Source organism: Dunckerocampus dactyliophorus, chromosome 14 (genome assembly GCF_027744805.1).
Source record: "Dunckerocampus dactyliophorus isolate RoL2022-P2 chromosome 14, RoL_Ddac_1.1, whole genome shotgun sequence".
Lineage (NCBI taxonomy): Eukaryota > Metazoa > Chordata > Actinopteri > Syngnathiformes > Syngnathidae > Dunckerocampus > Dunckerocampus dactyliophorus.
In genome coordinates this window covers 16,784,583-16,800,562 of record NC_072832.1, presented here as the reverse complement: position 1 = coordinate 16,800,562, position 15,980 = coordinate 16,784,583, and the positions used below count along the sequence as shown (strand labels likewise).

General features: G+C 41.6%; 2 protein-coding genes across 3 annotated transcripts; one reads left to right on the top strand and one right to left on the bottom strand.

Annotated features, from left to right (window-relative positions):
* Nucleotides 1-1,878: 1,878 nt before the first annotated feature.
* dnajc12 (DnaJ (Hsp40) homolog, subfamily C, member 12) lies at nucleotides 1,879-7,902 on the bottom strand. The gene is made up of 5 exons (XM_054799151.1): nucleotides 7,580-7,902; nucleotides 4,364-4,442; nucleotides 4,004-4,143; nucleotides 3,761-3,905; nucleotides 1,879-3,577 (listed from the first exon to the last, which is right to left on the bottom strand). The coding sequence occupies exons 1-5, from the start codon at nucleotides 7,655-7,657 to the stop codon at nucleotides 3,495-3,497; spliced, it is 525 nt and encodes a 174-aa protein (XP_054655126.1). The 5' UTR covers nucleotides 7,658-7,902; the 3' UTR covers nucleotides 1,879-3,494.
* A 293-nt stretch (nucleotides 7,903-8,195) lies between these two features.
* On the top strand, nucleotides 8,196-14,924 carry sirt1 (sirtuin 1). 2 transcript variants are annotated; one of them, XM_054799149.1, is made up of 9 exons: nucleotides 8,196-8,584; nucleotides 9,008-9,142; nucleotides 9,227-9,462; nucleotides 9,564-9,716; nucleotides 9,820-9,967; nucleotides 11,502-11,581; nucleotides 13,554-13,737; nucleotides 13,825-14,355; nucleotides 14,531-14,924. In XM_054799149.1, exons 1-9 carry the CDS (start codon nucleotides 8,239-8,241, stop codon nucleotides 14,803-14,805), a joined length of 2,088 nt encoding a protein of 695 aa, XP_054655124.1. In that variant the 5' UTR covers nucleotides 8,196-8,238; the 3' UTR covers nucleotides 14,806-14,924. The 2 variants fall into 2 exon arrangements, with proteins under 2 accessions (XP_054655124.1, XP_054655123.1); XM_054799148.1 differs by having other exon boundaries at nucleotides 8,196-8,596.
* Nucleotides 14,925-15,980: the final 1,056 nt, after the last annotated feature.

Genomic DNA, 15,980 nt, shown 5'->3' with positions numbered 1-15,980 from the left:
TGAGCATTCACAGGTGGCGGTGACACACAGAAGAAAGTTCGGTTGTATTTCAAAACATTATTGTTTTGTCATGTTTTTACTTACCTTTTGTCTCCCACAATCTTATTCCTCTCTTCTTCAGCATTAATTACAGTAACCTCTCCTTTATTGTGGTTAATTGCTTCCAGACCCGACCATGATAAGTGAATTTCTGTCAAGTAGGATTCTTTATTTTTAAATCAAACATTATTGTAGTTAGATCATAGAAAACCGACCATCTAAATACCATTTTAACATTATTTGAGCCCTCTAGACATGAAATAACACCACTATAGTCACCTTTCCACGTGTGTTACCCAATATAGCAGACATAATAACAGAAAATAAGCCATTTGCAACATAAATAAGACTTGTGTGTGTGTGTGTGTTGCTGTAAATGTGTTCCGTTGCTATGGGGGCAGAGTGAGGGGCTGACAGGAAGTTACTTGAGAGTTGAGTTTTATCTTGGTGAGGGTGAGGCCCGTAACAGTAGCCCGTGTTATTGTTGTGTAATGTAGATTATTGTGCCTGTTGTGAGATCATTCAAACCTGCAATAAAAGCTTGTTGTTCCCGCGATCAAGTCTGGTGCTTGTGTGTCTCACCTAACATTACTGACATATAGCGACCAGTGTAGAATACTACCTATCATCACAACTCTTTGAATGTGTCTTCTGGATGCCTTATATTTGTATTTTACTTCACTTGGTCATTTTTATGCTTGAAAATGCTCATTTTAGGCAAAAAAAATACGTAATGTAACACTGTGGTAGAGTGAAGTCGCAAAACTCAAAAGCACTAAGTGGCAAGGGATTACCGTACATGCAAATATGCAAACTCAACAGCGGCGACATGTCAGGCACAAGTGTATTTATTATTTTAACAATACAGTATAAGTACTGTATTGTATTGTATTTGGTGGGTATTATCATTATTAAATAGTTACAATATTCTATTTTTTTACTGTGTCTGATTAGTTAGTGATTCACTGTTGTATTTCTTTCAGTGCGGACAACGCTTTTGATCAAATGCTGGTGTGCCCTATAGAAGGATTTGAAGAGGAGCTCATCTCAGATAGCGAGGATGAGGAAAAGCCGGCCTATGACCTCATTTTAAAGTCAGCATGCTGCGGCGATGGACCAGCAGTCACAGGACATTTAAACACAAGTGACTCATCCATAAAGGCATCAGCAGCTGATGGACAAACTGAGCAAGATGTAGTACAGGAGAACCACCAACCTAAAAACATCCCAGTTTTTGTGTGCAGTGAATGCGGGACCTACTTTCGAAAGTAAAAATCCAAAACTTGATTCAATAGAAGAACGTATGCACCTGCAAGTCAAGAGATCGTATACGTTTATGCATTTTTTTTACTGATTCTATTGTACAGGATCCCTAATTACCCCACCTGTGTCATCCGACTCATTTCATCAGTTGACAGTTGCAACAAGCTAACAACAACATACATCAAGCACTCTTGTTTTGATAAGGGTTGTGCCATGCCTGCATCCACTTCTCACCTAAAGCACGGCATGTTTGGATAGTATGAACGCTCCGATGCGCTCCTACGCACAGCATGAACGACTGGAAGAGGTAGGAAAGGGCACGGCATGATTCCATGCACATGCATGCACGCAACATGGCCAAGTCAGAATGACGGTAATGCGATCGAACCTCTCAAGTTCTGTATAACCACACAATTCATAATAGAAATAAAATTCAAAGACTTAAAATAATCCAAAAGTCAATCCCACAGCATGTGTTTATATGTGTAATTAATGCACTCACTTGCACAAGTAATTCATAGTCATGTTCCAAAATCAGAACAACCTGAGAAAAGAATGTAAATAATCTACTATGTCAGGGGAATTGCAGTAATATGGAAAAACATGATGGGACAAGCAAACAGGCCTAGTGTGAAAAAGTAAAACACAAGGCGATGGGGCAAAAAGGCGCATCGTGGAGCAATCCAAAAACAAAAGGAATTCTCAAGCACGGCAGGAGGCCGGGGTCCACAGGGCAGTTAGTCAGAGGAAAATGTGTCTAAAAACATGTGCGCACAACTGCAAGAAAAAGCGGTAGAATGAAAACGTGGATAAGGAGAACGTACCAAAAACGAGAGGATCCTGCAACATTCAGCTGTCAGCGGTGAACCTAAGTAGCAGCAGTAATCCATTACAGGTGTGCTCAGTAGAACCGCCACCCGCCAGAGAAGGGAGGTCTGTGGGCAAAAAAGAAGCAGGCGGAAAAGGCAGGCGTGCAAAAGGAGAACGTAACAAGTACGCCCTAAAAGAATTAATCCATTGGCCAGAAGGTTTAGATCAGGGAAAAAAAATGTTTTATGTATTCAAAGTCAGCTTTGTGTTATAGGAGACAATGCCTATTATTATTAATAATTCCACAATTACAGCTTTTCCTCGCTACATTACACTTTTTTCCAGCATGCCCCCGCGACCCCACACACCCCATAGAAAATGGATGGATGGATGCTGCCCAGCTAGTGTGGCGTATATGTAGTGCTCCCTTTCTCCAGGAGGAGGCAGTGTTTCCGAAAGGAAAGTAAATAGGAACGTTAGTGTAAAGATCTTCTAAAACGGCCGTGCAGCAGGTGTGTTGCATGATGTAAAAATATAGAGTATATATAAAAAGATCGTGTCTCGCTGTATTGCTCAGGCTGCACTACAGCGTCTATTCACAGGCGCGATCCCACTACTGAGCGGTACGGGGGCTTTGACCTGCTCCGTTTCCGACCTGGGCCGGTGCACCCCTCCTTAGGCGACCTGGTGGTCCCGGGCTCCCTCAGGAGCACCATATCGGTACCGAACTTAGTGCGGACACCCGATCGACATAGTCCGCTGCAGCTCAGAACTCCTGAGCTCAAACGATCCTCCAACCTCAGCCTCCCAGTAGCTTGGATTACAGGCGCGCGCCACCGCACCCGGCGGAAAACACAGTATATCGTGGTGCTTTTATCTTGTATCATACATGACGTCACCAGGAGATAATGGCGACCTCTAATGGTGGAGTGTGTGTAGGAGACGTTTCAAAATGTTGCTCGACCTGTTAACGCCTATCATTTGCAATAGCTGATCTCCCCAAAACACAGGTTGCCTCTAACTTCATGCGGATTCATTCCAAAATTTCGAATGATCTTCGAACATGCACTGCCATTCTAAAAAATTATGAACAGATAAGACACTGAGCACGACACATAGTTATATTAATGCTCTTCTAAATGTACATATAACAAGGAGAAAAATAATACACATGAACGGCTGTATTCAACATTGGGTCAGCAAAATGAAACAATAAAAGTCTAACAGTATCGGTTCACATCACCTATGCTTTGATAAGCAAAACAACAACACGGCATATTCATAACATCTGATAAGATTCCACACTTAACATTTCAACTTCCCACATGGAATTACATCAACGCTGGACCACACATATCCACAAACAAAAGAAGGTGTAATATTCAAATTTCATAATTTCTGAACTTCTGCAGCAGACTTGATGGTGAATCAGCAGTCCAGCGGAAACGGCGATGACAGTAATCACCTACAGAGCGAAAGAAAAACTTAGTTTAAAGCCATATAAAATGTATGAGCAGATCACTTGCAACTGTAGTTAGCGATGAGGACACATTGTGGTTTTAAAAAAGGGACTGAATGATATTTTTGTATAGTTTAGCATTATGACTCATAGTATTACAAACAGTAAATGCTGCAGAATGACAATTACTTGAGGAGAGCATGGCTTCACACGAGGGCATCTCGGGTGCTTCCTGCTCACAGTGAAGGTCCTCTTCCTGAGTCGTTGTGGGTGTTTCTGCCTTTGCTGCCTCCAACATAGGTTCTTTTTTATTTCTCACAGCCCAGTGCATTGACTGTAAACATGACACACATACAATCATACAATGAGACATCACACAACGATGCTGGTTTCTGGTAAAACATTAGTAAGACAAAGTAAAACATTACACACAGTCTTTACAGAGTCATTCAAAGCTTGCCAGTCATGGAATGGGATAGCAACTCCACTTCTTTTCCATAGGTCGTAGTTTTTTCTTTTGGTGTCATTGCATAAAACCTCTTTGGCTTCCTGTAGCTTTTGAAATTCAGCCACTGGTGAGAAAGATAATAAAAATCCTAGTATAAAATCTTAACCATCTTAAAATGCCCTATATGCAAGGAGTCAGCAGTTCACACACAGGTATGTCTATGTTGCTGTTTTTGCTACATGTAACACTAACAAGTTTCAAAGCACACATCTGGGAACACAAAAGTCCAAAGAAGTAAAGCTATAATCAGAAACTATTATGTTGCTGCAGTCCAACAAAAGTACCTGCTTTGGAGTTGTCTAGGTGTTTGTCTGGGTGGCATGACAAGGCTCTGATCTTGTACTCACTGAGAATTTGTTCTGTCTGCAAGAGAAACATTTATTTGCCTCACATTTATGGCAAATGTTAATTTAAAGTTGTCCGGTTTCAATATGTAATGGTTAAATGTGCATGCAAATCAGTGGACATTCCACTGTTGATAGTATGAACTGAATATTCCACTGACTAGGTGGAAACCCCAATGACGATGAATTGTTTGAAGGAGATAAAGTAATCCTTTGCCACTTCATGCTTTGAATTTCACCGCTTCATTCTATTCAGTTAAAAAAAATGAATTTATAAATCATGCTGTTATGTGGTTGAATATGGCCTATTATTAGTAAGAAAATGTGCTTAGTCAAGCAAATGTTACATATTTTTTGCCTAAATTAAGCATTTTCAAGCACAAAAATGGCTAAATGAACTAAAATACAAATGTAAGGGATTCAGAAGACTCATTCAAAGATGTTGCGATAATATGTAGTATTCTACACTAGTCACTAGGTGTCAGTAATTACTGTAATGTTTGGTGAGACACACAAGCACCAAACTTGATCGCCGGAACAACATGCTTTTATTGCAGGTTTGAATTATCTCACAACAGACACAATAATTCCTAACATGGGCTACTGTTGCAGCTGTAACCCTCGGCAAGCTAAAACTCAACTCTGAACCCTGGACGTCACTTCCTGTCCACATCCCCCTCAGCAACTCTAGCACCAGAACACAACACACATGAGCACAAGTCTTATTTATGTCCTACATGGCTTATTTTCTCTGATTATGTCTACTATATTGAGTAATAAGAGTGTAAAGGTGACTATAGGGTTGTTATTTAATGTCTAGAGGGCTCTTAATGAATTATTTGAATAAAGCAAATATGTCCAGTATAAGCCACATGTATGTCTATGAAAGAAAATATTGTAAGTTTAAAGGTTTCTTTCCAACAGCGCGATGCCAGACCACATCCCTCCAGGATTTGATTTGACCGTGATAGGTGAATTTCCACAAAATAGGAATCCTTATTTATAAAACTAATATTTGTGTAGTCAGAGCATAGAAAACCTGTTTATGACCTCCTAAATACGTGTTTTAACATTATTAGAGCCGTCTAGACATAAAATAACATCCCATTGCTAACCTTTACAATCGTTTTACCCAATATAGTAGACTTAATAACAGAAAATAAGCCATTTAAGACATACATAAGACTTGTGCTCATGTGTGTTGCTGCAATATGTTCCGGTACTCCGGGAGCTGAGTGGGGGGCAGACAGGAAGTGACGTTGGGGATTCATAGTTAGGTTTCAGTTTTGTGAGGGTTACGGCCGCAATAGTGGCTCGTGTTAAGGATTACTGTGCCTGTTGTGAGATAATTCAAACCTGCAATAAAAGCCTGTTGTCTGGTGCTTGCTTGTCTCATCGAACATTACAGTACCATTACTGACACCTAGTGACCAGTGTTGAGTAGTACATATTGCAGCGTCGCTGGGAGTACCGCCTGCTTCCCAGAATGCTTTGCTGGGAGTAATTCCTGCTTTCCTGCAATCTTTTCTGGGCTGCTTTTAAATAATTGTAAATATTACAGTTTCCTTATGTCCATCTGCTTATCGGTTGGCGTGAAGTTTGCTGTACAGTACTTATCGCTTTGATCTTTGTCTGACACCATGGCCATGGTTGTGTTCTTTGTAGTTACCCCCCCTTTAATTCCTGTTCTGTCCCAAGCTCATTGTACGTTCCGTCCAAACTACTGTCTGCCCAAATAAAGAGGAACTTCCATTCAAGCAGCTGAAGCGCCTCCGAACGTCTCTTGGCTGATGGGAGCTCACCACAATATAATCATGTCAAGTCTTATACTTGTATTTTTCTTAATTTAGCCATTCATGGTTGAAAATGCTTAATTTTATGAGTAATGCTAAGTATAGTTTTCTGCTGATAGTGAGATGGCTTCAATCTGAACGAAGTCCAGATGACGTCTGTTGCCCCTTTTTTGTTTTCCACCAACTCTTCCAGCTAGCTTTCAGCCATGTTTGCTTATTACTTAACCACCTACTTGTGCTGTAATGTTGATGTTCAGAATTCAGGTGTTCGTGAATGCACCTTGCCATGAGCGTGATTGGTGGATAATGAGGAAGTGTGTTGTTGCTGGTGTGGAGAGCGACCGAGAAATGTGTGCGAGTAGAATAGGTGTTGGAACTAAGAACTGCAGTTGGCGTGTTAAGTTCGGCTCAAAAAAGAGCGTCATAGTCTGTGCGTTTCATTCGGGACGCTGCATTACTTGACAAGTTGTCTCTCTCATTTTTGCATCATGTATTATCACAATAGGGTGATAGAATTCAATTGTAGGCCAAATTTATACAGTTTCTATCGCCCATTTGTTGCTCAAATGATGCACAAATAAAGAGGACAAACACAATCTTTGGGGAAAATTTACTTTATAACATTTGTACGCACGCACAACACTAAAAACTTGTAGTATATCAGCATGTGTAACTAAAATATGGAACAGCTTAAGAACTCAAATAATGTACTAATATGAGCCATTTCAAGAAACTGTACAAACATTTCGTGTTTATAAAGTACAGTATAAGGAAGAACGCGGAACCACAGTGTCTGCCACCACCATTCTAATTTTTGATTTCCTAATTAAATGTATCACTTAATGCATTATCTTTATCTGGCATTATCACATGTTGTGCGTGTGCTTATTTATTGCTGAAATATGTTTTGCCAATGTTGCTCATTTATTTATTTATATTATTGTAAAAGCTATCTACAAACTATTAAAAAGTGATGAACTGTTACATGTTGAACACTGAGTGAACGAGCTGTGAACGTAATTGCTGAGACATGAGAAGGGGCTGGATTAAATAAAGACTACTTATTCCTACTTCTTTTGGGACATGCTGAATTGTCCAACTGTAAACATGCAAAGTAACCTTGTATGCATGATCGAAATAAACTAAACCTCTGTTACTATTACCATAGTTAGATCAACAGGTCTTTTCTTTTCAAGCATTCTGTGGCACATGTAACATGTCATTGTCTTCTTGAAATTAAACTGTCTTTGTGCATTCTGTAATTACTGTTGATTTCCACACCTTTCTCATCTTTACATCAGTTTGTTTAAAAGAAAAACAATCTTAGCTCGAGCATGTTAATTTACAAAAGCAACCAACTTACCGATGACAACTCATTGCATCCTAATAGACCGTAATAATCTTCCAAATCCCCAGGTTTGCAGTTTAAAACAGCCTCCATTAATCAAATGTGATGGTTCCTTCTAAAGCAGGAACTTGAATTATCTTAACGACGGCTGACAGCTGACCGTTTCACTTGCTGCCGCTGTTGTGCCGAGTTTGGCAGGCCACGACGCACGGGGAATATTCTACAAAGCAGCAAAATTAATATTTTCTAATTTAAGACAAAAGCAGTAGATTCAGAATTCAGAGACGAAGGTTAACTCTTGAACTATGGAGGCGAAATGAGCTGTAATTTTTACAACATGTGACGTATGATGCATTCATGTGACATGCTCCTCCCCGGCGTGACGTACCTTAAAGGTACATTCTTGTAAATTACATAAAAACAAGAACGGAATGTTTCTGTGTGTATTTGTGCTTGCAGGAATGTAGAGCCTAACGTTTTATTATCATGTGGCCATTGCAAAAGTACTTCTGACGGTACTTGAATGCAGCAATTTATTTGTTATGGTTTCATGTCAGTGACGTAGCAGGGGGCGTTCCCGCCTCGACTACTGGAGGAGAGCACATCACGTGATCTATGCAAATGAGCCAGCTGTCGGAGAGGAAGGATCCGCTCAGCGGCTCTGCGGGCTGAAGATGGCGGACGAAGAGAACAGTCTTGGAATGGCCTTCTCGGGCGCATCCCAAATGGACGAGCCTGCTGCCAAAAAGTCGAAAATTAGCACTGCGACCAACGGTGGCTTCAAAGCCACAGACGCTGGTCAATTTTCATGCGTATCGGGAGCCGCGGAGAGCTGGGAGGCGGCGCTGAATTGTGCGCAGCCTGCGGAGAGGGAAGCAAAGCCGGTGATGGCGGTAGAGCAGGCCCCAGGAGCGCAAGGCGGAGACAACAATGGTATGGGACCTCTGGTCTCCGAGCCTTTTAAGCCCGCCGTGACACCAGAGGACACCGCGGTGCTTGGGACGTTCGAGGACAACGCCGGTAGGAAACGAGGTGGATCTTTAAAAACATTTACGCGCCTTTCATTAGCTTGTGCACGTTTTACTGAAATTAGCACGAAATCGCTTTTAACCGGAGGACGTTAATTACATTTAAACCGCCACGATCAACGGTACCTGTTGGTAGCCTTTTGTTGGTCTTGAGTGAAAGAAAAAAACGTCTCTGTGAGACATTGAGGGGACTTTTCATGAATGAACATGTTCCCCCGAGACACTAAACTAAACTTTGATAGCAACTTAGCATTTGTTAGCCGGCGTGACTGAAGTCCACACACCCACTTCCACTAGCCACAGCCGAAATTCGTGTGAAAAGTCAAGTTTACTAGTCATGTCGATTCTAGTTTTAAATACATGTTGCTAGTGAGCGAGTCACCTCACTTGTAGCTTGTGTGATGATTCTTCCCAGGTGTGCGCTCAGGTCTCCTCGGGTGTGTCGATCTCCCCTCCAATGGCTTGGCTGTAACACCTGAGCACATCACCGAGGAGGATGACAGATCTTCTCATGCCAGCTCCAGCGACTGGACACCTCAACCACAGATAGGTGCCTGGGTGAATTTAAACAGTATTTGCACTTTTTTTGGCTCCCTTATATCTTGTGCTGATACTGAGATGTGTTCCCATCCAGGTTCCTACAGTTTCATCCAGCAACACATCAGAGAGACCGATCCAAGGACCATTTTGAGGGAGTTGCTGCCTGAGACTGTGCTGCCACCGGATTTAGATGACATGACACTCTGGCAGATCATCATCAACATCTCAGAACCTCCTAAAAGAAAGAAACGGAAAGACATCAACACATTGGAAGATGTGGTTCAGTTACTCCACAAAAGTAAAAGGATCCTGGTGCTGACTGGTGCTGGGGTGTGTGTCATGTATATGTACTCTGTTATTGACCTCGTGTGTTCCTATGTAGGCTACATTATGTTATGGCCACACTAAGTTTAAATTCCCTCATCTTTCAGGTGTCTGTTTCATGTGGAATACCAGACTTTCGCTCCAGGGATGGAATTTATGCTCGTCTCGCTGTAGATTTTCCTGATCTTCCAGACCCACAAGCTATGTTTGACATTGAATATTTCCAAAGAGACCCTCGGCCATTTTTCAAGTTTGCTAAGGTTTGCTTAATGTATGTTTATTATTGCAAAGCTAGTGCAGGTGTAATGCCTCATTTCTCCATTTTCTGCTAAGTGCTCAATGCGTGGTCTTTTTTTGTTTCAGGAGATCTACCCGGGTCAGTTCCAGCCTTCGCCTTGTCACAAATTCATATCCATGCTGGACAAGCAGGGCAAGCTACTGCGCAACTACACCCAAAATATTGATACATTAGAACAAGTGGCTGGAGTTCAGCGAATCATCCAGTGTCATGGTAAGGCACAACACCACCACCAGGGCGGGCTGATAAGTTCATACGCTGACTAAGAAGGTGTTCATGCCACAGCAATGACACTTTGTATCCATTCAATTCAACCTTCAAGTAGTACTTGAGACATTTTGTGGAAATACATACAAATTTGAAAAGGGTGTTATTCTAAGGACATTCATGTTGACATGTTTGGTACATTAGGCGAAGGTGCTACAGATTTATCAGCTGTGCAAACTGAATTCAAGAGGGGGCAGAGAGAGTCTTGACGATGACCCAAGGTCTGGACAGCCACCACCCAAGAAAACTTTGTGTTCACCACCAGGTGGATGACAGATGTTTAACTGTTAATCAGATAGTTAATGCTGTAGGCAGCTCCCGTGAGCGAGTAGAGATCAATTTACATGACGAATTCGGCTTCCGCTTAGTGAGTCCCACAGCTATTGACGTGTGACTGAAAGCACACCTGGCTCGTCATGTCGCATGTGAATTTGGCACTTTTTGAAGCAGATCCAACTGGTTTTGATGAATGTTTCCTAACCTAGGGTAAGTGTTTGGTTCACCACTTTGAGCCAAAGACCAAATACAGTCCTGAAAAAAATTACTACACCAGCCATGTTCCTTCAGTTTCCTGGTAAAATTAAAGGTACATTTGTTTGGACTAAATATAATGACGATAACAAACATAGCTCAGAAGAGTTTTAATTTTAAGATGATATGCAGCCTTTTCCATGATTTTCTTAATAACCAAAATCACTAAAGTTCTTACATCAATAGATGCTGCCAAAAATGTAACTGTTATAAGCTATTTTTGTTGTATTTGTCCAAACAAATGTACCTTTAGTTGTACCAGGCATTCAAATGAAACTGAAGGAACAAGGGTGGTGTAATCCTTTTTTCCATGACTGTATGCACTGGGATGTACCACCAAAGAAGGCCAAGGTGGTTTTGTGGTCAGAGAAGGTGATGGCTGGCCTCAATCTACTGGGATGCTAAGGGTATTGTGTTCATTGACTACCTTCAGAAGGGCCAGTCTATCAATGGAGAGTAATATGCCAACTTGCTGAGGGAGCTGCAAAAGCCAATCAAGTCAATACAGCTTGGAGAACTGATGAAGGGGGTCCTGTTTCACCAAGATACTGTTGCTGCACCCAAGTCAGTAGTTGGCTGCTGTGCACGACTGTGGCTTTGAACTGGTTGATTTGGGATCATCTGACTATTTTCTGTTCCCCAACATGATAAAGCACTTTGCTAGAAAGCACCATGGGGCTGATGATGTCATATCTGCTGTTGAGGACTGTTTGCATCTAAGCACAACACCACCAATTGGAGAAATGGGTGGAACGCAGGGGAGACTATCGAAAAATAAACCACAGTTGGTTTGACAATTCGACAGTTGTGTCATGGTCATGTTCATAGTCATTGCATCACTTTTCAGCCCACACTTAAAAAAAAAAAATCCCGGGGGAGGGAAGAGGGTGATTTTTAAATATTTTTTTTAATGTTAAAATGTGTAAAAATGTAATCATTGACTTTTCAGGGTCATTTGCGACTGCTTCCTGCCTCATCTGTAAATACAAAGTGGATTGTGAAGCTATAAGGGAAGACATCTTTAACCAGGTACGTATATTAGCATTTGAACGAGCAGTGATTCCCAACCACTTTGCTGCGCCACAGAAAGTTATCCAATTTCACTTAGTTGCTTCGAAAATTATTTATTCACTACAAATGTATCTTATAATGTATCGTATCGTGACAGGCAGGTAAATTAAATGCTATTCCACTAGATGGCAGAAGGTACATAATTAACACGTGTAGCCACCTGTTGCAGGTCTTTAGAGCTGGAAATCGGAATCTCCATTCACACAAACAATCTAATTTGTAAATGTCGACTGTTTAAAATGTTACATAACAACCTGCATCACAAACAAACGCTGCCGTTTTACTCAAGGACTCGCCGGCCAGGGCAAGGTTACTCCGCTCTCATTCATCAGTTCGTGGGAGGAGCGATCACATCAATATATTTTTCTTTGGACTTCACATGTACTCCCGTGAAGAACAACCACAATACCATTGGAAGTTTCTTTTAAAGCAGCACAACACAATGAAGAGTCTAATAAAAGTTATAACAAAAAAACAGCGTGTTTGTGTGTGTGAAAAATTTGTATCGGAGAATCACAACCTCAATTCTAAGCAAGAAAATCGTGATTCCCATTTTTTCCAGAATCATAAATTTTCTTGGTGGTATGCCATGAGTTTTTGTAATGTAAAATATTTGCCACAGCTTACTTGGGCTATATCCACAAGAACACAGATATTTTCTAAAACTCACCCCCACCCCGGTCTTAAAAAAAAAAAATCTCCATTCATACGAGTGGAGTTTAAAAAAAAAAAAAAAAAAAAAAGACTCTCCACACGTGCATTTTGGCCAGTCAGAAACCTGAAAAAACACCACAGCTGACTCGCTGGTACATTCTCCCAGTGAGGTATTAGATGTACAATTCTGTGTGTATTACCTTTTAAAATCAGCCCACACTTGTAGCCCAGGAAACATGATTTTTTTTCACGCTTGCGGTTAAGGTGAACGCGCGTCTACTGTTGCACAAAATGAACCCAACACCCGTAAGACTATAATTTCTTGTTCTTTTGTAAATAAAGTTTGAACCATGACATTATGTCACACACCAAAAAGCTCAGTTTTAAGGAGAAAAACCTCAAGGCTCAGTCCTGGGGCTTTTCCTTTTCTCTCTCCATTTACTGCTTCTAGGATCCATTTAAAAAATATATAAAATCTCATTCCCAACCTTCACTCTGCCCTTAACTGTGCCGTTGGCGCACTTTGTTCCCACTGTGGCCCCTCTGTAAAAGTGTTGGGTTTTTTTTGATAGTTCTTTTAAATTTGATAAACAAGTTTAGTGGTAAAAACTGCCTTTTTTCAGCTCAGGCTCCTCAGGAAGGTTAAGCTATACCTGCCTCCGAACCAGATGGAAACATGTGTACATTCTTTGATCACATCTCGCCTTGACTATTGTAACTCCCGATACGTTGGCCTTGAACGGTCCTCCACCCGCCGACAACAGCTGATCCAATGCCCGCTCACAGGCTCCAACAGGCTCAAACACATCACTTCTGCACTTCTGCACACATCACATCGCTTCTCTCCACTGGCTGCCTGTCACTATTAGAATTCAGTTTAAGATATTATGTTTTTAAATCTGTTCATGGGCCACTTTATTTATCAGAACCGCTTGTTCTGCACACTCTGGTCAAAGCTCTGAGGTCCTGTGATCGGCATCTGTTAGAGTGCCCTTGGTCTAGGATGAAAACCATGTTAATTATGTAGAAGGTACATAATTAACCTGTGTATGCACTTGTTGCTATTCCAGCAACGTTTTTGTCTGGTGGTGTGCCGTGAGATTTTACTAATGTTTTCTAATACAGTTGTGATGTAGCCTTAAGTGTTATACAAAACTTCCATGATTTTTCCATAATAGCAAGATAATCCGTGAAAGTAAATCATTGCCACGGTCACCTACGCTAACTGATAAAGCAACATGTTTGAAATACTAATTATGGTGCATTCATCTTGCAGCGAGTCCCCCACTGTCCTCAGTGTCCCGATATTCCTTTGGCAATAATGAAACCGGACATCGTCTTCTTTGGAGAGAATCTTCCAGAAATGTTCCACCGAGCCATGAAGCAGGACAAAGACGAGGTGGATCTATTGATTGTCATTGGGTCGTCATTGAAAGTCCGACCTGTTGCCCTCATCCCAAGTATGTGTTGCTCAGATGCGGGGATCTTGCTGAGTGCATGCATGAAGTGAAAAGATTTGCCACGGCTTTCTTTCTCATCCCATTCAGACTCCATTCCTCATGAAGTGCCTCAGGTCCTGATCAACCGGGAGCAGCTGCCACACCTCAACTTTGACGTGGAGCTGCTCGGCGACTGCGACGTCATCGTCAATGAGCTCTGTCATCGACTAGGCGGGGACTTTGAACAGCTCTGCTACAACACCGTAAGACTTTCTGAGATCACGGAGAAACCGCCTAGGTTACCTGAGCAGCCACGAGGCGAGGCTTTGCCTGCTGCGGGCGACAGAGCGCCAGAGGAACTGAAGCAGCACAGCACAGACTCAGTCCTTAAGCCTTCAGAGGAGAAGCAAAGTCCGAATGTAACAGAAACTGCCCCTATGGTTACGCCTCCGGAACCTTGTCCCGATGCTTCTTGCCCCAGTGAGAAGAGAGCTGAAGCCGAAGCTTCAGCATCACCAGACAAAGACGCGGCAAAAGAAGAGGCCACAGAAGAAAAGAGCCAAACTTCCAACCTTGAATTTCGTAGACGGTGCTGGATGAATCGAATCGGCAGGAGTCCAATCAGCAAACGCCTTGACAGTAAGCTACAACCACAGCAGTGTGAGACATCAGTGATAATGCTTGTACACATAGCGCCTCACCCCCACCCATACTAACTGTACAAAGACTTTAATTACGGTGTCTTTCAAAAGTGACTTCATGAATATCATTTGGTTTGGAAAGCTACTAAACTGATTGTGCTTGTTACCAACAGCGGGCCAGTACCTATTCCAAGCACCAAATCACTACATCTTCCACGGCGCTGAGGTTTACTCCGACTCTGAGGACGAGACATCGAGCTCCTGCGGAAGTGACAGTGAGGAGTCCGAATGCAGTGCCAATGAGGGAGAGGAGGTCAGCGAGCTGGAGGAAGCCGACGGAGCAACCTGCCTCAGAGCCACAACACAAGACACTTTAGCCAACGAGGCCACGTCAAGTTTGCAGGCAGACAGTACGGCTGAACAAACTCAGAGCACCACAAACCTTTAAATACCCAGTCCACAAAGCACTAATTGTCTTTTTATATACACATATACTGTATATGTTTCATATATTTTTTTGATCATCGAACTATCATTTTCATAAAGTTTAATTTGTGTGGCTATGGAGCAAGTTTTTTTCCTTGTTTGCCCAGTTTAATCACATACATTGTGTCTTGCTGCTTACTTCATAGAATGCAGTAATCCTGTTTTAATTTTGTTCAATGTTGCCATCTCCTTTTGTGTTCAAACTTATGGAAATCCATCAGTTCATCTACTGTCATGTCAAACATGACAGTAGATCAAGCATTAATTCATAGTTTGTCAGCATAAGTCTACAACGTGACAACTGTTGTTGTATTTTGCAGCTGGTTTATGTCACAGTAGCATGAATATGTTTGTGAAATACCCGCTAAAAAAAGTATCTAGTATCCTCCTTTGGTTTACTTGCGCATTTTAGCTACCCTATTAGTAAACGCAACAGATAAATAACAGTCCACTTTAAGTTTAAACCAAAGAATATTTCATCCACATGCTCTGATCTCAATATATGCTCTGTATATTTAAATCTAGGAGAGAATTGAAAAATGATTGAAAAGGTGGTTCCTTCAGACATGGCAGCTACTTTTTATGGTCAAGCTTATTTTTATACTATGCTAGGAGACATTCTGCAAAGGGTAGATGACAGTCTTTCTGTACAAAGTTATACTTTTTGTTTTATTATAAAGCCTTATGATCATGTTCAGTCAACGTAGGGGAAAAAATGTCCTTTTGCTCATCATGAAACCGATTGTTGCTCTTATTTTTCATGGGAATACCGGTCAAATGTTTGGACACACTTTCTCATTCGGTAGGAAGTGTGTCCAAGCTTTTGACTGGCAGTGTAAATGATGTTAAAGAAGGTATTATTCGCCAGCCATGAGTCTGCTGCATGTTACTGTGTTGCTCAGCAGATGTGTGAGCCTGGTACTAACATCATTCACATGCCATTTCATAGTTTACGGTTCAAGGGAGTACGATTTTTTTCACCTTTGTAAGCTGTTATTTCTAGGATTGTCAGTAAAAGTTAAATGAAAAATGAGTGTTTGTCCCTCTTCTTTCTGTATCTTTCAATTATTGCCTGTAGGGCAGGGGCACCTTCTGGGGGGAAGGGGGTGGGTTGGGATTCCAGCGGGGTCCCAGAAA